The sequence below is a fragment of the Semicossyphus pulcher genome, unplaced genomic scaffold, assembly GCF_022749685.1.
Source record: "Semicossyphus pulcher isolate SPU_LCO1_2020_fin unplaced genomic scaffold, fSemPul1.0.p SCAF_3, whole genome shotgun sequence".
NCBI classification, from domain to species: domain Eukaryota; kingdom Metazoa; phylum Chordata; class Actinopteri; order Labriformes; family Labridae; genus Semicossyphus; species Semicossyphus pulcher.
In genome coordinates this window covers 8,194,398-8,215,921 of record NW_027211704.1, presented here as the reverse complement: position 1 = coordinate 8,215,921, position 21,524 = coordinate 8,194,398, and the positions used below count along the sequence as shown (strand labels likewise).

General features: G+C 42.9%; 1 protein-coding gene across 10 annotated transcripts in view; it reads right to left on the bottom strand.

The window, feature by feature from the left end:
- slmapa (sarcolemma associated protein a) overlaps positions 1-21,524 on the bottom strand; it is a 68,673-nt gene that overhangs the window by 4,585 nt on the left and 42,564 nt on the right. For 2 of the 10 annotated variants that reach the window (XM_069677442.1, XM_069677450.1), the window contains 18 exons: positions 21,350-21,421; positions 21,107-21,247; positions 20,888-21,025; positions 20,471-20,639; positions 20,143-20,193; positions 17,566-17,712; positions 14,985-15,050; positions 11,144-11,203; positions 10,879-10,953; positions 10,247-10,327; positions 9,781-9,840; positions 9,511-9,636; positions 9,039-9,113; positions 8,833-8,933; positions 8,013-8,217; positions 7,782-7,899; positions 6,702-6,873; positions 6,271-6,405 (listed from right to left, as the gene is read on the bottom strand). In XM_069677442.1, the coding sequence (XP_069533543.1) occupies positions 6,271-6,405; positions 6,702-6,873; positions 7,782-7,899; positions 8,013-8,217; positions 8,833-8,933; positions 9,039-9,113; positions 9,511-9,636; positions 9,781-9,840; positions 10,247-10,327; positions 10,879-10,953; positions 11,144-11,203; positions 14,985-15,050; positions 17,566-17,712; positions 20,143-20,193; positions 20,471-20,639; positions 20,888-21,025; positions 21,107-21,247; positions 21,350-21,421 (1,992 nt within the window). Of the gene's footprint in view, positions 1-3,473; positions 3,562-6,270; positions 6,406-6,701; positions 6,874-7,781; positions 7,900-8,012; positions 8,218-8,832; positions 8,934-9,038; positions 9,114-9,510; positions 9,637-9,780; positions 9,841-10,246; positions 10,328-10,878; positions 10,954-11,143; positions 11,204-14,984; positions 15,051-17,565; positions 17,713-20,142; positions 20,194-20,470; positions 20,640-20,887; positions 21,026-21,106; positions 21,248-21,349; positions 21,422-21,524 lie in introns of all 10 variants that reach the window. The other 8 variants (XM_069677443.1, XM_069677452.1, XM_069677445.1 and 5 more) reach the window with 8 other exon arrangements.

Below are 21,524 nucleotides of genomic sequence, written 5' to 3'. Positions count from 1 at the left end.
GGAGGAGATAAACATAAGAAGAAGCAGCAAAGTAAATGAGGCAGAGGTTACCTGAATAGAAAAGCAAAAGAGTTACAGACCAGTTTTCCATCACAACACACGACTGGAAACACTGGTCACACATTCCCAAATAAACACACAAGCAGCAAACACAACACAGGACGGACATGATGGACAGAATGATGGATGATTTCAATCATAAGAAGAGACGTATCAGTGGCTGAAAGCAAAGTTCAAGCAACTGTTTTAAGACTTAAAGAGAAAAAGATGGATGAGTCACAGAAACGCCAAACCTGTGATCAGGTAAAGTAATGCTGAATAAAATGTAAAAGTACGTATATAAAGCTGCAGACTGGATGCAAAAGATGAAAACAAATTATTAAAATTAAAAAGAAAGCTTAAAACAAGAGATGGAGAAAATGAAATGAACAGAAAAGAAGCACCAACACCCTGAAAGTGAGAGAAGCTGTGAAGAGACGGTGATGAATGAGTGTTAGTGACGGACTGTCATAAAGAGGTCGGAGGTTATGATGCAGCCCGACTCTTTAAAGGGACACCTTCATCTCCACCATTAGTCACATTTCTCTCCGCAGACAAAAAGCTTAATTTCCCTCCAATTTTGTTCACAAATTATTTTCCCCACACTGTCCGGGTGGGCTGCATGTCTGAACACAAACAGACAACTGTACCCCGACTTCATGCAGACTTTTTCCTGCCAGCTTCCGAGTAAAATGTCTGCAAGAGGTCGGGGTGAGCTGATGTGTGAACACAGCAGGTAGCAGTCAGGAACATTCACTGCGAGCGAGTGGGCGGGGTGATGACGCTTACACCATGTGACCGGTGTGAAACCAGAAGAGCGACACATAACAGGATGATTAAAAACAGGTTGAAGAAGAAGGATCGTTTACAAGACGACAGAAAAGATGTCTGCAGACTGGAGAGATGCAGAGATTGAGGAGTTTCTGGTGTGAGGGTCGACGGCGAAATTATTTCCTAGTTGAGGGACCGCAGCGTCATGTCCTGCCTCATGAGACCCCCCTCCCTGCGAACAATTTGGGCATTGTCTCAATTGCCCGTTTACAATCAGCTTTGTGCATTGAAAACTTGCAATAGCTGACCATTTGCAAGGCTGTGGTTAATCAAAGTGTGCAGTGTTATATGTCCATCCAGCCATTATCTTCTGCTTATCCGGGGGTCGGGTCTTGATGGCAGAAGGCTAAGCAAGTTAGCCTAGACGTCCCTCTCCCTAGCAACATTATCCAGCTCCTCCTGAGGGACCCTGAGGCGTTCCCAGGCCAGGTGGGATATATAATCCCTCCAGCGAGCTCTGGATCTACCCTGAGATCTCCTCCAAGTTGGATGTTCCTAGAAAACCTCCACAGGGAGGCGCCCAGCGGGCATCCTGATCAGATGCCCGAACCACCTCAACTGGCTCCTTTCGATGCAAAGGAGTAGCGGCTCTTCTCCGAGCTCCCTCCAGATGTCTGAGCTCCTTACCCTACCTCTAAGGCTGAGCCCAACAACCCTACAGGGGCAACTCATTTCAGCCGCTTGTATCTGCAACCTCCTGTTGTCTTTATAACTTTAATGTAAGATTATTAAGTCTTACAAGGTTGACAAAATGTTGCCACACTGGTGACTTCAAGGACGCAGGATTTTCCAGTGCTGTTGCTCCTGTGTCATCTGTAACTCCAGCAAGGACCGTGGTGACCATAGTGTGGCTGTGCTGTGAGCTTCGATTTCCATTATCAAAATTATTTAATTATTTAAATTCAGAGTTGCAATCTTGCTCACAGAAATGCACTCTAGGACGGTGGAAGACAAATTTGTGAATGACATTTGAGAGAAATAAGCTTTTTTGGTGCAAAGAAAGTCTTACATGTTTTAATACGTTTTTTGTTCAGTACAGGGCTCACAATGCCAGATAAAAATGTCAGTGGGTACTGAGGAGATGAGGTGTCCCTTTAAAGAGAGGGTATGTAGTTAGTAGGAGCCCGTCCCTTTAAAGAGCTGAGTTCAGAGTTGGCTGCAGCCGAAGCAGAAGAAGTGTGACTGACAGCCAGACTGACGGACATCATGCAGTTAGAGCCGCTCAAATCAAAGCACGAGGTCGGACCACTGAGATGATGGTGATGATGATTCTCAGTCTTAAAGGGAAGAGTACGAGGTGAAGAAAGCTTCCTGTTGATCAGAATTCAGCCTGGTTAGCTTAATGTAACTTACTAATGTCATCTAATTACAAAACGACTAAACTCAAATGAGCCCAAACTGGTCCTCCTTTCTCAAATGTGGTTGTTATAAGGGATAAAAACAAAGGTGGTAATGTTTTTGTTTACACTTTAGCTGTTGTGCTGGATGAAGACTTACAGGCAGCCACTCTGTCTGTGGTGTACTAATGTGTACTAACATTCAGCTACACGTAGGTTTAGTCAAACTAACCCTTCCTGGTAAATTATATCAAAAGGGACTGAAATGAATATTGATGTCTCTATATGAGCTAGAAAAACAAACAAGACCATCAGCAACAAGACTGATTATATCTTTATTATTATTTAATGCCTATAACCTCTGCCGGGGGGGGTGGCTGTCAGATGAGGCGATTAACTTTGTGCAGCCAAATCAGCCTTTTCTCCTATATTTTCTTCAGATTCACAGCAAGTGATACGTTTGAATGTTCAATAATATCAGCCAAGGTGGTACCACTTTGTTCATAGGGGGCGCCAAAATCAACAGAAACTGAAAGTTACACACAGGAGCTTTAAAAACTCACAAACTGTCAAATACTTAAAGTTATCGAAAGTTATTAAATTTGAACAGAAAGCTGACAACTTTTATTTTAAACTATTTTAGGGACTTAAGTTTCTTTTCTTTGAAATCAAAGGATGACTCATCCTGCACTTGGGGTCGTTGTTTTCTCTGAATTGTATGCCCCCTCCAAATGATGCACAATTCCTACAAGCTAGCTAGCAGCTATAACTTAAGTACTAAAGTTCTGGTATCACTTTATTGTTGTTACTTGTTTTTGAAACACTGACCAACATATTATAACCTAATTATACATAAAAGGATCTGCTGCTAACGTCTTGGTGACAGATACCTCAGCAGGAGTCCATGCCTCGATGGGTCAGGGCTGTTGGCAGCAGAAGGGGAAACTACAGAGTATAAGGCAGGTGGTCATAATGTTATGGCTCATCAGTAACTTTTTAAAAGGTTAAAGGTCATGACCATGGTTTAGATTTGGCAAAGGAAGACAGTGTGGGCTCAAAATATTGTGACTTAAGCTTTACTTTTTCCTGAGTACTAATTTTTCTTATTTTCATGGTTCTCAACATGTGACCCTGAATTCATCACAGATCAGCGATATTTCTTCACCTCCTTCATCTTCCCTTCCACAGATGATGGACGGATGGAGACAATAGAGACCAGGCAAAAAAGAGAAAAAAGAGGCAGACTGATGTCATGTCGGTGTGTACCTTTCTACCACAACTGGCCGAAACACCAGTAGAGCAGAGCCAGGACAAGGCCAATGAATATGGCTTGGACAGGCTGCAATATGGATGGCTAGAGGGGAGGGAAGGAGCGGGGGAGGGGGGGAGGGGAGAGGAGAGGGATAAGAAGAAATCAGCCGGCAAATCAACCAAAAACCAACATGGAGGATGGAGCAGCTACAGCGAGGGGAGGGAGGGGGAGAGAGAGAGAGAGAGAGAGATAGAGAGAGGGGGGGTTTGTAGGAAGGCAGGTTTGTATAAAGTCAGCCGTTTCTACAAAGCAACACCGCCATCGCTACACAATCAACAGCCACATTTACCAAACACCACAGAAGAAGAACCACCCGTCACCAGGATCTTTTAAACAGCATCATGTTCCTGTTGGAGTTTGGCTCATTAACTTTCTGCACCAGGACGGCTCATTAAAATCATTTTTACCAGCTGCTGGCTGAGAATGAAAACAGTCCACTGGTTTTTAAAAGTTCAGGATCTGATCTTTAAAAACGATGAAAGCTAAAAACAGTTTCTCTTAAATACAGGAGCCAATACATGTCATGTTGTGCCTGGTGCAGATCAATAATGGACTTAAAGGATAATTGTCACTTATTAAAACTTTGGTTTATTTTCATAGTTTGGTTTATCATTTCTTTCAGTTTGACATTGCAGAGTTCTGGGAACACAAACGGAAAATTTTGTGTGAAAGTGTGACTTGGAAAAAAGGAAATGTCAAAACACCCACACTGATTATTTACTCTGGGAGCCCACAATTACAACTACTTAATGGGGAAATGCACCAATTTTACTAGTTAAAGTCTGTTAATATGCGTCGGGCAGTCCTGCTGCATATGTGAAAGCCCCTACTGACGCTGAAGACCACAAGTTTGAAAACGAGAAGAGATCTGATGACGAGGCATCAGCCTGGCAGGAGCCTGCTGTTCCTATCGGCTTGAGGCTACATTACTCTGCTAGCTACTACTGTTAGTAGACACCTACATCTTTTAACTGTTAAAGTTCAGTTGCATTGTGGGTAATGCAGGTATTGAGGATGAAGAGAAATGTATGGAGAGTGCAATAATGTATTGGTGCAGTATACAACGTTCAAAGTCTACAGTTGATGTTCCAGATATAAATATGTTGTTTTGGTACAGATGTTAAATGGTCCAATGTGAAACTGCAAAGGCTGCAAGACGGCGGAGCTTCTATACAGTGCTGAGGCAGAACCACAGTGTTATGATTCAGCAGCCTGTTGCATCAACTGTGTATAAGTTCAACAAGGCTAAATTAATGTTAATTATTACTAAGTTGCAATTTTTGCATTGTAAACTAAAAGCAGTTGCAGCACAGAGATTAATACCCCTTTCCCACCTAAATTTAGCGCATTGACGCAGGTTTTTCAGACCCGGGAAGAGCCGCTTATAGATGAAGATTGTCTCTTTTCCCATTGCCAGTGGAGTATACTCCTGGCGGCCTCTTTTCTGCTGCGTCACAGTCTGACGTCACAAACGCGCCGGAGACAGGGTTTGTGAACAGTGAAGATGTTACGGTGGTTAGGTCTTTATTGTATCTATTACTCATTCAGTGTATGTATCAAACTCGGCGGCGAAAAAATTTGGAGAGATGTTCGAGTGCTGCTTGGATGGAGACGGGCAGAATGCCGGAAAGGGGGCGGAGATTAGCGTGTCGACATGGGTTTGTGTTCCCATCAATGCCGATCGGAGCCGAGGCGTTAATTACCCGGGTCTACTGCAGAGTCATTTGACCCGGGTCTGAATGCCGATTGTAAACGATTGTTTGCTATTTAAAAACACAGTTATCCAGAAACCTTGTAAATTAAGTTGATATTTCAATATAGGTCTAGCTTACTTTGATATCCTACAACGCAAGAGGCTCATGCCAGACAGAAATCTAATCTGCACAGCAACAATGACGATGGATCTTCTTTTAACTCATGTCACGTTGTTCCCAGATCTCTGCTCTGAACTCTGATTGCTGAGAGTAAACTGACAGAAATAAAGGACAAAACTATGAAACTAAGACCAGAGTTAAAATAAAAAAGGAATTATCCTTTAAAATTTTCAATTAAACAACCTTTGTCAACCCAGTCCTGTGAATCTGGATCAGGACTCTTATTTTGAAAAGCTCTGGAGAAACCTAGGAAAGGAGACAAACGTCTTCTCCCACATTAACACAACACTTAGAAGAAGAAGAGCTGTAGGTGAGAGAGGAGAGGAGGAGAGGAGGAGAGGAGGAGAGGAGGAGAAAGAGGGGTAACAGAGGAAGAGGAGGCTGCTCCGCCTCGCTGTCGTCTTCTGACGGTGGAGTTTTCACAGCAGCGGAAACAAACTCAGTTTCTTTGTTGTAATAACTGATCTGTATCTTCAGGAATCACACACACACAACACTGCTATCAGACTCTGTTCACATTATTTACTCCATTTCACCTCCATCACAGTTTTTATGCTTTTCTTTGTTAGTCAGAAGTTCTGAAGGTCATTTGGAGATTCTAGACGTAACACAATGTTGAAAGAGCTTTGGTGTCCAGAATTAGCAAATCAGGAGTGAGCTGTGAGGCTGTGAACTGAAAGTGCTGGATGGTTAGCAAATCCAAGACTGACACAGAGTCCAGAATCAAGTCTGCTGCTTCTCCTGCTTTAATGTTTAGAAAAAACACTGAACTGTGGACAAGAATGTTAAGAAATCTAAAGCTGAAGAAACACAAAAATACAATCTTTGGTCTGATTAGAAAGGAAGTGTGTGTGTTTGTGAGTGTGTGTGTACTCACGGAGCTGGTCTTGTCCTGCAGCAGCTTCAGGTTGCTCCTACACTGCTCCAGCTCCTGGTGGATGTTCAGTTTCTCCTTCTCCGTCCTCTCGTAGCGCTGACGGAGGTCCAACAACTGGGACTGCGTGTCTTCATACTGCACGCGCGCACACACACACACACACGCACGCGCACACACACACACACACACACACACACACACACACACACACACACACACACACACACACACACACACACACACACACACACACAAAGAAAATCATTATTAAACCATTTCTATATATTGCCGTGTCTTTAAAATCCATGAAGAAGTGACTTTTAAACTTCAAGTGTTCGTGTAGCTCTCTCTGCTGTGTGTGTGTGTATGTGTGTGTGTGTGCGTGCGTGCATGTGTACCTCTCTCTGCCGTGTGCGTGCGTGCATGTGTACCTCTCTCTGCAGTGTGTGTGTGTGGGCCTGGGCCTGGTCCAGCTGGCTCTTCAGCCTGCTCTCGTCCTGCAGGTGTTGATTCTCCAGAGAACCCAGTTTGTCCTGCAGAACCTCCTCCCTCTTCTCCAGAGACACCAGACTGCTGCTGAGGACCTGACTCTGCTCCCTGGTGCTGCACACATACACAGACCCAAAACAGACACACACAACAAACACGTCAATGAAATATATTTAACTGAAGCAACAACTTCTCCTGACATCTAGACGCTCCCTTTAACTTTTGTATTGCGCTGTTGAAGGTGAATATTTGCTCTAAAGATGTTTGTGAAGCAGGTTTGGCTTGAACAGAAGCTGTAGCTGGCATCAGATGTTTACTGGAGTGGAGCTGCCACTTACGCCTACACTTTATTGGAAAAAAGTGAAAACACAGCTAAAGCATAAAAAAATGCTGAGCTCTCCTTTCCGATGAGAACATGGAGTGATGTTTTCTCTCTGTGTAAAACGGACGGAGGATAGAAGTGAGGTGACGCTGCTGACTGCTCGGTCTGCTTCAAGCAGCTGTCAGTCAGCTGTCACACTCTCGTCCTGAATCAGCTGGATGCCGTGTTGTCTCGGTCCTGCTCGTCCTTCTTTTAATGCTGAATCCAAACTCTCAACCTGTCAGGACTCGAGGACTCGGCGGTGCTGCTGTCAGCCGTCCTGAGCAAGAATGAATCAACTCGATCACGGCTGTCAAAAAGACTTTCATGTCCAGTATAATTGGCTGCCCTCGTGCAGTTTGACGCCTGTTTTTTTTTTTACATCTATTAAAATTCCTGAAACAATTAAGGGATTATCAAAATAGTTGGCAACTAACTTTCTTCTGATCGACTAATCGTTAGATTGACTGATCGCTCCATCTGATGAATCACTGCTTGGGCATGTTGACAAATGACTGTATGATTGGCAAGCTGCCCAAAAAATCATTCCCCTTTAAGTGTTAACAATTTGAACCTCTGGGAGATCTCATTCTGTATCTCCCGTGGATTCAAATTGGAAGTGTGTGTATGTGTGTGTGCGTGTGCGTGTGCGTGTGTGTACCTGCTGAGCTCGGTCTCCAGGCGGTGCAGTTTGTCTGTGAGAGTTGTCCGTTCAGCTTTCAGGCCGTCACAGTCCTGCTGCAAACACACACACCGCTGCTGCAATGTGACACACTCCGCTGTCAGGGAGAGAGGAGGAAAGGAAACTTTTAATTTGTATTTGAGGAGTTTCTTGTATTGTTCATTTTGATTCAGCAATAAACACAGACAGTTTCACACTCTCTCTGCTCACCCTGAAGCTCACTGGCCGTGCTCTGCTGCTGTTTCTGCTGTGTGAAGACGTCCTGCAGCCGGTTGATCTCCTCCTCGTACTTTGCTGCCGTGTTCCTCCAGTGCTCCAGTTCCGATCGCACGCTGCCCAGGTCGGCCTGTAGGGCGGCGATCTCTCGCTCACGCTCCACCGTGGCTGCCTCCATGGCGTGTCGGAGGACCAGAATCTGCCGACAGAACACAATCCATGTGACTGTGATTCACTGTAAACTCAATCTGTGAGAGGGAGGTGTCTGATTTCTTTATGGGCAGGGTGGAGTCACAGGGAGACAGAGGTGGAGAATTAAACACCAGAGGAGTCAGACTAAGCTACAAGGAGTCAGAAGTAGTGTAAGGGAAGTTGGGAGGTGACAGGTGGAGTATGACTGAGTAAGAGGGGAGTCTGTAGAAGACAGAAGGCAGAGAAGAGGGCCAGAGAGAAGTCAAGAGGATTCAGAGGGCATCAGTAAGAGTTCAAGAGGAGACCAGAGGAGGCAGATAGAATCAAAAGTAGACGGGAGGAGTCAGAGGAGAGTAAGAAAGAGCTGGTAGGAATCAAATGGGAGTCAGGGAGGTATCAAGGGGGTATTAAGGGAGTAATAAGGCTTTAAACCGGAAGTTGGGAGGAATTAAAGGGGTTTTGGAAGGGAGTCAGAGGGAGTTGGATGGAGGCAGGGGGGAGTTTGGGGGAGTCAAACAGCCGTCAGACAGAATTGGAGGGAAGTCAAAAGGAGTCCAACAGGCCTGAGAGGGAGTAACATGAGTGTCAGGAGGAGTCGAGGGGTAGTAAGTATGAATTGTACCTCCTCCTGAGCGGAGTAGAGCTCCTCCCTGGTGATGCAGATGGTGCTCTCCCTCTGCTCCCTCAGTGCCTCCATGTCAGCCTGCAGCTTCCCGAGCTGAGCTAAAACACACACACAAACGAGCACACACACACAGGAAATAAGTGAGGTGGGCACCAGGTAGATTAAGAAGCATACAGGTGGGGTGGGGGGGCGTGTACACTTACTCTGCAGGTACTGGATCTGTTTGGTCGACTCTTCAGTCTGCTGAGAGTTATTCCTCCTCTCGTCCTCCAGCAGGGCTGCAGACGAAGGTAGACAGAAGAGAAATTAGAGTAAATGAAGAATTAAAAAAATATGCAATATACTGAAATATATAACAATATAAAAGGATAAAATATTATAAATAATAAATATTTCAAAGTATATGCATCAAACCAAACTATACAACACAGTGTAATAATAATACTAGGTTTAATAAATAATAAATGAGTTACATGTGTATTGCACAGTTGAAATATTACACCAAATTACGATACTGTTAAATCAGTAGTGCTACTGGTTAGGAAATCCAACTAAACTCACATTTGATTTGCAGAAGATTGAGCAAAATAGGAGGATTTCTTGACACTTTTTTGGAGCTATGATCTGGTCACAGCTGTGTGAATCATAGTGGTATAATATCAAACTTGTAGTCACCTTGTAGCTCCAGACATCTCTGCTTGCCGGTGTTGGCTAAGTCCTGGGCCTCCAGGAGCTCTCTGTGGAGATGGTGGATGACCTGCTCCGTGTCTCCAGGCTCCAGACCGGCCCGATTCAACTCAGCTGCACACACAGATTAATAAAGAATAAAGCCTTTTAAAAGGACCTACAGCCGGCAACACAACAAACAGCTCCCTCTATTGGACAAGTAGCTGTATTACTGAGTCTGTAAAATACCAGAAAGCAGAGATGAGCTGCCATTGTTACCTTTGAGCAGAGCGACTCTGTTCTGTGGTTCATTCAGCTCCTGGTCGTCCATGTTGCCGTCTGAAACACACATTTATACCAGGACAAACGTGCTTTAAGGCGACCGGATATGAAGAAATTTAAATACTTAATGAAGACACAATAAGCGCTTTATATTTTCAGTCAGTGTTTCCTGGTCTTACAAAGAACATTTAAGCATGTTTTTAATAAAAAAATTGGAGTTAATTGTCTAAACGTGTCATTCACTTCTCATTAGCTTACTTAGACTTCCAGGATGGATTAATTACAGACAAGATGTTCTTCAAGTAACAATTGCAACTTCAACACTATTCAAATTAAAGTTCTTAAAAGCTCAGCGATAGTTTATCTAAAATAGAAAAGATAAATGAGATAAAGGCTGGGAGGGACATAATAACACAAAATAATAACACAAAATAATTTTAGTTAAATGTTCGGTTTTCCTGACCTGACGTGTCGTCACTGCTGCGGTCTTTGCTGGGACTCAGAGTGTCTGACATGTCTGACTCTTTGGCATCCATCGGATTCCCTGTGGACACACACAAAAGCACGTGCAAACACGCACACACACACGTTAGCCAGGAGGGGACAAAATGGGTGTGAAAAACTCAAAAGCATGCATGCACACTAAATACCCGGGGCGAGGGGCACAGCGGGGTTCAGGTGGTGAAACAGAAACAACAAAAGTAGCGGCTTGGAGCAGCTTTAGTACACTGTATCTCTGTGTGTGTGTGTGTGTGTGTGTGTGTGTGTGTGTGTGTGTGTGTGTGTGTGTGTGTGTTCTTGTAAATCTATCTTTCTGTTGGGTAAGGTAAAGCCTTTAAATATAACACCTGAGCCTGAACATGGAGCGTGTCCACAGAGAATCGAAAGCATGACAAACATTCAGACCTCTCAAAACAACAAAAGCAGAGGTCAAAGGTCAGAGGTGACCACGATGTTTCCTTGTCAGCAGTTTTGTCAGTGATGTTTTAGCCTCAGGTTGGGCTGAGATTACAGCTATATTCTGAAACTTTGCCTTACAGTACACCTGTTTAGTTTGGAGTGTATTAAGTCGGTGAGCGTTAGCGCGTCCTTTACCTTTGAGCCGATCGGGGCTGGCCAGGATGTCGTCTTCTGCCGTCTGGTTGTTCTGTAGGTGAGCGTCCATCACTTCTACAAACAAACACAAACATGAGGACTTCATCTACAGGTAATACACGTAAGTGGTAAATAATTATAGTTAATTTTGTGTTGGATATTAGAGTCTTAAGTTTATCAGTTAAAGTTTTCTTTCTGGTTTTCTCAACTGCTCCAGGAGACCACTGATGAGAACGTTTAACTTGAAGCTTAATTAAACTCTTACCGTCAAAGTTTGCCAGTTTGTGGATTGACGAGCTTACAGTCTCCTTCAACTGCTTGACCGCTGCAGGAAGAAATAAAAACAAGGGAATAAGTGAATAAGGTGTGTTTACATTGGTGAGAAAACACTGAACTTGAAATTGATTTAAATCACAGTCTGTTCCAAACGGTGCTAATTTTGCCTTTAGACATTTACAAACTGTGCTCAGACAGTTATTCCCCCTGACGCTGGTTTACGTCAGCGTGCCTGGTTAATACAGATATAATGTAGAAGCTCACTAAACTTGTGCTCTATCTGCTGATGTTGCTGTAGTAGATGAAGTCCGGCGCCTTTTTCTCAAAGTTATTTGAGACACTTGCTTGAAAGTACTATTTTTGTTTTGTGCATCACATTAAAGGAAAAACAACATGTTTTGTGATTGCCATTGTACAAATTATGAATAAAGTGCCTGTGTGTCCACTAATGGCTTTTTACACTGGCGCTGCTTTCTATACAAACTAATGCAGTTCATCTTCCTCGTCAGCTGTTTATTTTCGCTGCGCTCTCAGTTGAAAATAGTTAAACTTTTGGAACACCGCCGCGCTCGTCAACAACAATGGTGGAGGAGAAGCTAATCCTTTCAGTGTTTTTTCGAGGGTACAGTTTCCAGGTGTAGAGCTGCGGCTAATGCCAGGACACGATTCTTTTAAATTGTTTTTATGTTTTCTTTATAAAATTTACTTGAATAAAGCAAATATTAAGCATACAGAGTGATTTATAACAGACTTAACGGTTACTACCGAGGGAAGCGGAACTGCTGCCAGACACCATTGGTATCCTAGCAACAGTAAGTGTTGGTAAGAGGCGCTCTGAGGGCGTGGGCGCTACTAGTGCAAAAAATGATTTGGAGCTGTTTTCATGTTTTCATCATGCTCTCTCTCTCTGTTTGCGTGTGTGTTTTGACACCCCGCCCGCACCCCCTATAGCCAGTTCACTTTGTGTCTCTCTCTTTCTTGTGTGTTCCTGTGTGTCTGTGTCTGTGTCTGTGTGTGTGTCTATGTCTGTGTCTGTTTGTGTCTATGTCTGTGTCTGTGTGTGTGTCTATGTCTGTGTCTGTTTGTGTCTATGTCTGTGTGTATCTTCATCTCTCTCGCACTCTGTTTAGATACTGACAAATATATAAAAGCACACAAATATAACATCGCATTTGTCAATCGCGGTGTTTTATTTTGAAAATTGTTTTAATTTTGAAAATTGACCGGATTCTCTCATTGTTTCATGTGTGACTTCCTGCCAGGATTGACGCGATCGCTCGCGGCTCGCGCAAAAAATAGACCAGACGCCGAAACGATCGCTGCAGGGCGCGAGCCGGCCGCGGAGGTGCGCGCCGCGGCGCGCCTGGTGTGAACGACACAATCGGTTAACATGGGCGCCGAAAGGAAACTGGCTCCGCTTCTCGGCGCTTCGGCATCCGGTGTGTTCCCGGTGTAATACAACAATTTATGCAAGCAAACACCTCACTTGGTTATTCTGTTATCAACGTCTGCTATAATAAGCTTGTTATCCACAAGCCTGAACTCATTTAATCTTTATGAAACCTTTCTGAAGCATCTACAGCCAAACGCTCTGCATATAAGTCATATTTCAGAGCTGCAATGAAGAGATTTGTTTCACTGTTTCCTGTTATCAGTTATCAACATAATAGTAGGATTATATTAATAGAGAGCATGACACATATCTCAAGCTTCCTTTATAATATCCCCTTTAAAAAATTTCTGGTTGCAGTTGGAGAAATCCTCTTTTTACCTCCAATCCTGGCAAAGAAAAGCAGCAGTTGAGGCCGTCAGTAAAGTTTGCAGACACTCAAAGCATCACTTGTTTGATCCTAAATATCAATGCAACCAACAATCAAGGAAAAGAAGCAACAACTGTTGAACACCTGCTGATGTTTGGCTGGTGTCCAAATGATAAGCAATCAAAGAAAGAGAAGAAATTCGAACTGCTTCAGGTATGAGGCGACCAGAGGAACAGAAAGAAAGAACCAAAAAAGATGGACGACAGCAGAAACACAAGAGAGAAATAAGGTGGTTAGTGAACTAATCATGTGGGAAACTGAAAAGGCAGCATGCAGAGAAAAATGTCAAGATCTTTGTAAAGAAGAACAGAAGAGCGTGTAGGGGTAGTACGAACCACAACATACCACTAATATTACCAAAGCAGCAGTAAAACCCATTAACACTGGACAAGACGTTCAATGAGCTCATGTGGTTTGAACAACAACCTCCAGCAGGAAGTTTCCACCAGCAGTGAAATGAGAATAAAGTTAAAAAGAAATCTGATTTTCATGCTTTCTTTAACCTCAGGTCTGTTTGTTGTTTCTCTTCCAAACATCAGTTCACTCAAACCCCAAAAAACAGAGTAATTCTACAAAAGTAACCAGAGAAATCTGTTGACAGTGAGGTCTGTGGATTATTCCAACATTCTCCTCTCAAGACTTTCATATGTGATTTTCAAGGCTGTAAACACCACAAAGTTTCGGCATTGAGATGGAGGCAGAAATCACAGAAGGAGGATTTCTCAAACCTTGAATGATTAAAACCAAAACTATCTGCTCGCCTCCTTTAATTTTTATGTCATTTGTTTCTTTATTCTTTTGTCTGTGTACTCTGTAACTCACTTAAGGTGACATTTGGGTATGAAATGTGCCATATAAACAAAGGGTCCCCATTTATCTCTCTGGCTGTTGTGTACAAACAAGTCTCTCTGTATCTGTATACTACTATCTCATAAATAAAGGTCATAAAACATTCTTTAACCTTGAGTAGATCAAGTTTAAGGGTTTTCAACTGAAACTGATTCATAACCTGCTCAAACAGGACGGTGCCTCTGCAGAAGTAAGCAGGTATTGAGTGTGTATGTATGGCAGGAGTTTGATATGTTATGAAGTGTAAGTTAAATGATGAAATACAGAGTCCAAAGCATACACTATGTAAAAAGATGGCTGACATGACAGCTCCCTAAAAGTGAAGCCAAACCCTCTCTAGCGCCCCCTGCTGACTGGCTGCAGTATAGGTCATAAAGCCCACCTCCTCCATGTTAACAGATGGGACATGAGTCAAACTATAAAATCTAAATACACATCAATAAATTTTTTCTCAAACATGGTTTCTGTCATTATACTTAGTTCTTATCATGCTGATTTACGTCCAAGAGTTAATTTTACTTTTAATTAGTTATTTGTTGCACAAAAAAAACGGGGTGTGACCTCATGATTGACAGCTCTGTGGACAAATCGGGCTCCTGCAGCGTTCTGTCCCCGAGCAGCAGAGTAGAGGAGGAATGGCGAGAGGAGGCGTAACACTAACACTACAGCCATTGAACTTTTCATAACCGTGAATATCTGCTTCAGACAAGAAGCTGTTCTGCTGCAGACTGAGCCCACCTGAGGGCTCCAACACGTCAAGGCCACAAGGTCAATGTGACATCAATACTGCAGCTCCACCAGCCGATCTCTACTGCACAGACTCTGGATACAAATGAGGAAGGTGGCAGCGGAGGGGGAGGGGGGGATTTAGCTTTATATTTGTGCAACGAGAGGAGGTGGAGATGTCGTCCATCTTTATAGAAACATTGATCCAAACCAAAAGATCAAAATCACCAAAAATCTGTGATTAATCATGAATCATGAAAAAATGGTAAAAGTTATATTTAGTCTGTGTTTCTGTGTGTGTGTGTGTGTGTGTGTGTGTGTGTGTGTGTGCGTGTGTGTGTGTGTGTGTGTGTGTGTGTGTGTGTGTGTGTGTGTGTGTGCGTGTGTGTGTGTGTGCGTGGAGCAGAAACAGCAGTAATGGATGTTTGTACTCACGCGGACACTCAATCAACTGTTGGATTCTAGTCGAGTCTCCTCCGCTGTTGTTAACATGACAGTTGTCTGATAGAAACACAGAGCACTGACGTTACTAAGACGAATATCAGAGGGGAGTTTGATATTTATCTCGTTATTTATGGATTCTGCTCATCAATGCCAGGCTAAATAAATCTGATTTAAATCAGAAGCAGATTCAGGCTATGGCTTATATGCACAAGTGTGGATATAACTACAGCCAGCTATCTACATCAAAGAGCAGGAGGATAAATTGTCACGTTCTGTATCAATAAGCAGAATCAAAACCCCTCTTTCATCTATGAGAACTTTCTGCAAATTTGGTTTAAATTCAGAATCTGTTTCTTTTAGCCAACAATGTATCAGACAGGGTCAGATAAAGAGCCGAGGACAGACAGAGAGGACAGACGCCATGACTGAGAAACACAGACTCAAGCAGGTAGAAGCATGACAGAGCTACTGAGTAACAGAGACTGAAGACTACACAAATAAAGATGCTCGAGAAGCAAACAGGCAGGGCGGAAATAAAGCCGTACATGGCGGGTTTTTTTCAGACAAATAAAAGGTATAATACAGCGTTTCTGGACGGATAGCACAACACTGTAACAATAGACAAGATGTAATAGACAAGCAGACAGAAGACAGGCAGCTTTAGTTTTAAAATCCTGCTAACAAAATGTGGAATTAACAAGCCCGTCAGTTTAAACTCAGCTACACTTCCTTATTTTTCTACATCAGGGAGTTTTTGCATCAAACTCACAACTCCAAAGAAGTCAGTCAAAGTCAGAAAAAAATCTTTTAGGAAAACCTGTTAGACATAAGACGATGGTAATAAAACTAAGAGTTAAATTGTGTTCCCTTAAAAAACAAAATATGGACTTAAGAAAACTAAAGGTCACTTAAGTGCTCCATTTGTCAGTCACCGAACAAAACATCTACTCAGTCTGTGCCTCCCCTTACACCGTGTCCTAACAGCATGCGAGCGTCAGATATTGCGTTGCATCGTGTAGAAATGGTTGGAATGGTAGAATGGGTGTACTTCAAAGCGAGGTTAGAGGACGATTGCTGTTGACTGTTCTGCCAGACCTCACGATGCAAAGATTGTTATGTTCAGTTAAAGAAAAGACTGATTAAGGTAGTGACTAAGTTTTCCTGAATGTCAATGAATGTGTTAGATGACAGCAGAGTTATGTGAGATGCTTAGAGGCCGTAAGCCTGTCAGTCACCTCTGGTACCTATGACAGCGATCTGTGTATCACGCTTGTGACAGCTTGCATCTCACATCTCCCGTAGAGCGAGAGATTCGTGGGTTGTTGTTCTTCCTGTTTCTGACAATTATACTGGCAGGTTTGTTGTTTTGGCGTTGGCTAAGGCTGACAGTAGCCTGTGTTAAGTGGGAAAAATAAAGCAAGACGTAACTGGAAAACACCTTGTAGCTTTGTTGTTGTGGAACGTCAAAATATTAAGACGTTGATATCTGAAGGCCGCCAGTGTTAACACAAGTCAAGGCACGACATTTGAATCACAGATATGGATATAATTAATGCACCACTATCTCCGCTTTATAAAACAAGCTAACACGCTCTGTTGAGCGAGGATGCTTCCAGTGCCGTTGCAATCACACTTCAGCCAGATGCCACTTATTTTGTAATGAAATGAGCAGGTATCATACAGGTAACTCCTCATCTGAACTTCATGATTTAACCGCTCCTCGTCTTTGTCTATGCAAGCATCAGGAATGAGAATAGAAACAGGGCTTTGGGGCTGAAACGGCACGTCACGTTGCTCAGGGCCAGTTAGGACACTTCAATAGGAAACAATGTAATCAAGCTGATTTTGTTGCAGACGCTCGCTTGCGTTGCATGCTGTTAGGACACGGTGTTCTGTTCAATACCTGGACGCCTTTCGCATAACTCATTTTATGCTTTATGATCTCAAAGACACTAACAATTGAGCCATGACAGCCTAATATTGCTGTTTGACAAACTAAAGAGTGCAACAATTACATAACCGTTCCGTCTTAAACATAACACAATAAAATTCCTCAGGGAAAAATGCTCTGTGGCTCTGAACTATCTGTCCAAATCAAACAAAAGTAGGCTTTTTTCTCTGTGATCTACTCTTGATAATAATGCAATAACTGATGTAATATTTTTTCACTTCTCTAAAACTCTTTGAAGACCCTTCGGGAGACACTTTAAAAACCTCTGATCTGTGCATAAAATCAGCAGGATTTAAGATCAGACAAATGCTTGACCTCTAAATCCACATTATGACTAATCTAGAGTCAAATGACCTTTGATAAGTTGTTTTAAATATATTAAATTAGGCTCATTTTAGGCTCCACTTTGTTCAGAAAAGTAACATGACTCTAAGTAGATCATTTCCTAAGTCTATGATACCATATTGTTTAATGCTCATTAAACACAACTACTTAACAACCGGAGCCGACTTTTTCTTTTGGACTATTTCTTCTGCTTTTCTGCAATGCATTTAAAAAACCTGCCATAGAACAGTGCTATAAATTATTCAAACTATGATTATTATAATTAAAACTAACTACCATCAATTTCTTCATCTGGACCAACTGCACCATCATCGGTGTCTGTGTCCTCCTCATCCTCGTCCTCCTCCTGGCTCTCAGGTGTCTGCGGGCTCTGTTTGTCCTCGACAGGCTCCTCTACCGGTCCATGGGAGACAATGTCCACATCTGTCATGTGACCAGATCAGACATATAGACGATTTTGTCGAGACTTTACCATCCAAACACACAGAACAGGACTCAGAATAGAGTCCGGATGATGGCAGGTTCCTTCACAATGTGTCTACTGTGTCGCAGTGAGCAGTGAGACAGTCACCTCCAGCATTCATGTTCAGTGTCGTCATTCAAATCACCAGAAGTCAATCAGTGACCAAAAGCTCTTTTTCCCCCAGAAGAAGAAAAACAAAGCAGTGGGAACCGTGAAAACAACCCAGATTAACCAGAAACCCCAACAAACCCTGATCAGACTCCACAGAGAGCCACCACGTCCCCGCTGACACCTCCACACAAACCATCCTGTCACTCAAACACCTGGTGTGGATCGCAGGGGATTGTTCGTGGATAGGACCCTGATAGTGGGCAAGTTGAAACTGTAGGTCATGTGACATGCTTTGACTACAACAGACGATTCCCCGTACGTAATTATTATAGAAGAAACTGCTTAAAGAACACAGCAAATTTACTGAATTTATCAGATTTAGACGCTAAACTGTAAAAATTATCACATTATTTGAGCCACAGGGTCCAATAACTCTTTTAAATCAATGGTGTTTACAGCTGCTTTTTATTAAATTATTTTAATACATTTATTTTAATAACTATTTCAATTATCGAACACTGCACTTTAACTTTTACTCTCATACTTTATAACCGTCTTAGCTTCTGTTGTAGCTGTTTTAATCTTCACAGCTTGTTTTAATATCTTTAAATGCTCTCTCGTTTCTTTTGTGCTTTTTTGTGATGCTTTCGATGTCTTGTGCGAAGCACTTTGAATGACCTTGTTGCTGAAAACTGAAACTTTCCTAACAATGCCAATCAAAAGCCTTTTACTTGCCTGAAGCAACAAAAGACTGTACAGAAGTTAGTTGCTTTTAACCATCCTTGTTTTTAAGTGGATGATATTTTCGGTCAACATATCTTATCTGATATCTAAGTTACATGTCTTCAGGGGTCAGGGGTAATTCAGGGGTCCTAATGCTACATGTTAATGTTAAATACCGGAGAATATGCTGATATTATGTTTTTTTTTTTGGACTCTCAGAATAGCAAGAAACGGTAACAGCCTCTTTGAATAAACAACTCCGGAAGAAAATCAAGAGACCATTGCAAAAATATGTTTTTCTCTGGTTCTACTATTTATGTGTTTGTGTAAAATTAACTTGTTTTTCTTCCTACTACCAAATCAAATATTCTCATTTAGGTCTTTTATTTGCAGAAAATGACGACTGGTTAAGAAAACCAATAGATGGTTTTCAGAGCTCGAATAATGCAAAGAAATCAAGTGCATGTTCATGTTTAAACAACAGGACACTCATGTTTTTTGTTTTTTTTAAAGATTATTTTTTTGGCCTTTTTGGCTTTTATTTTATAGGACAGCTGAAGATAGACAGGAAACGTTGGGAGTAGAGAGTGGGGGATGACATGCACAAATGATCAGCAGACCGGGAGTCGAGCCTGCGATCAGTGCGACGAGGACTGTAGCCTCTGTATGGGGCGCCCGCTCCACCAACTGAGCTAAACAGCGCCCCAGGACACTCATGTTTTAACTCAGGAAGAGTTCAGAGATCAATATTTGGTGGAATTGCTTTTTAATCACAGCTTTCATGCATCTCTGCATGCTCTCCACCAGTCTGTCGCAGTGCTGTTGGGTGACGTTAGGCCACTCTGTGCAAAAATTCAAGCAGCTTTTTCCAAAGCTGTATTTGTTTATATGTATATTCTAATATACTCTAATATGTATGTAAGCATTGTTGTCATGTTTCAGTTCAATTAAACTGAAACAACCTATTCCTTTTTTAGCTAGTTGTATTGTCACCCACCCGAAAAAATGAAACAAATTCTTACATGCGTGTAAATTAAGTTTGTAATTTTATTTTTATTAAATTTTTAAGTGAAACAGTTATTTTAGTTTCAATGCATCTGTTAAGGAGGACCAATGAATTATTTGCTGTAACAGTCATCTGCCGGGTTGACTGTCTTCAGGTTTCTGAATGTGAATCAGGATGAAGTCACTTTTGATTCTCTCTGCAGCATCTGTACAGAAACGTACTGAGGGCTTATTGAAACGTTTAAGTCGAGATCTTTTCCTCTAGATTTGATAAACAACAGACGTCCCCAGAGGACACCTGAGGGCCGGACAAGCTACCATTAAAAAAGTCCAAAACAGAAGAAGAAGAGCCAGACTTCCACTGTGACAAACACAGAAACAGATGGACACAGAGAGCAGCGAGCAACAGGAAGTTATGTGGACACCATGCAGGAAGTTGTCATGCATCATTAGTGCAGGATGAGGAGGTGAAATTAGCAGAACAGAAGAGACAAATGGCGGGCGGCGAAGAGGACGAGCGTCCCTGAGCAGAGCAGAGGAGTTAGACTCACCCAGGCTGTTGTTCTCTTTTATGCTTTTCTCTTGTAGCTGTTCTAACCGCACTGTAAATAACAACAACAACAACAACAGCAGAGAGAAGCGTTGACTGACAGGAAGTCCCAGCAGAGCCACCTGGTTGGTCAAAGACATGTTCTGACCCGCCCACTGGTTGCGACTGTGCCTCTAATGATGACCAGGGCGTTAAAGTGTTTGGCATGCAAGGTGTCGTGTGTGAGCTTGTTAAAAGTTAGTGCAGGAGTGTGTGTGTGTGTGTGTGTGTGTGTGTGTGTGTGTGTGTGTGTGTGTGTGTTCGGTGTGTGTACGTGTGTGTGTGCATACCCTGTAGGGCGGCGAGCCTCTCGTTGGTGAAGTCGTTGTCGGCCTGCAGAGCTTCGATGCGAGCCTGGAGAACCTGCTCCTTCTCCTCCATCTCCTCAATCCGCAGCTCCAACTCCCTCTTCTCCGTCGCTCCCCGCTGGGTCAGCTCCTCCTGCCGGCCCTCTGCTGCCTGGAAGACGAGGGAGGAGAGGAAGGAGAAAGAAAGGAAGGTTAAGAGGGAGGAGACAGAGGAGGGAGAAGATTAGGGAAAGGAAGATGACAGGGGAAGCGTAATGGGGAAAGAGGAGGACATTAGTCGAGGATGGAGAAGGGAGGAGAAGGCACTCGTAAACAGAACAAAGTAAAAGGAGAGCGATGATTCGTTTGCCTTCACTTAGAGTAACATCACAGAGAATATTTCGGTGTCTGTGCAGGTACCTTTATTTTGTCTGTGAGCTCTTTGATCTCGTTGACGGCGGCGTTATACTTGTTGGCGAGCTCCCTCAGCTCCTCCTGGCCTCGCTCTGACATCTCCTTCAGGTGCGTGCACTCATCTTCCGTGTTACTGAGAGAGCGCTGCAGGAGAACAAACGCAAAAATAAAAGTTTTGGTGCTCTATGCTTATATAATGACAAAGATCATAGTTGAGTGTCCTACCTCGACCTCTGACAGCTTCCTGACCACCTCGATCTTCTCCTCCAGGACTCTCCTCAGAGACTCCTTCGCCTTCGTCTCGTACTTGTGTTTGTCCTCCTGAAGAGCCAAGAGCTCCTTACGGATCCCTTCCTCCGTCTGGGACTGAAGAAGAGGATTTAAGTTTTGATCTAACTTTCATCTATTTATCACATTGATATTTTTTGATGAGATATTCTGAAAGAGCTCCTTGGTCGTGTGTGTTACCTTAGAGTAAGCCTGTAGCTGACTGCCCATCACCTCCAGTCTGGAGAGCAGACGGTCTTCATCAATCAGAGCCTGGTGATAAAACACACTCGGTTAACTGCAGTGTTTTAAATATAATGACAAAGGGGGGAATATTGCTAAAACCTCCCATGCAGGGTTGCAAATGACATTGATA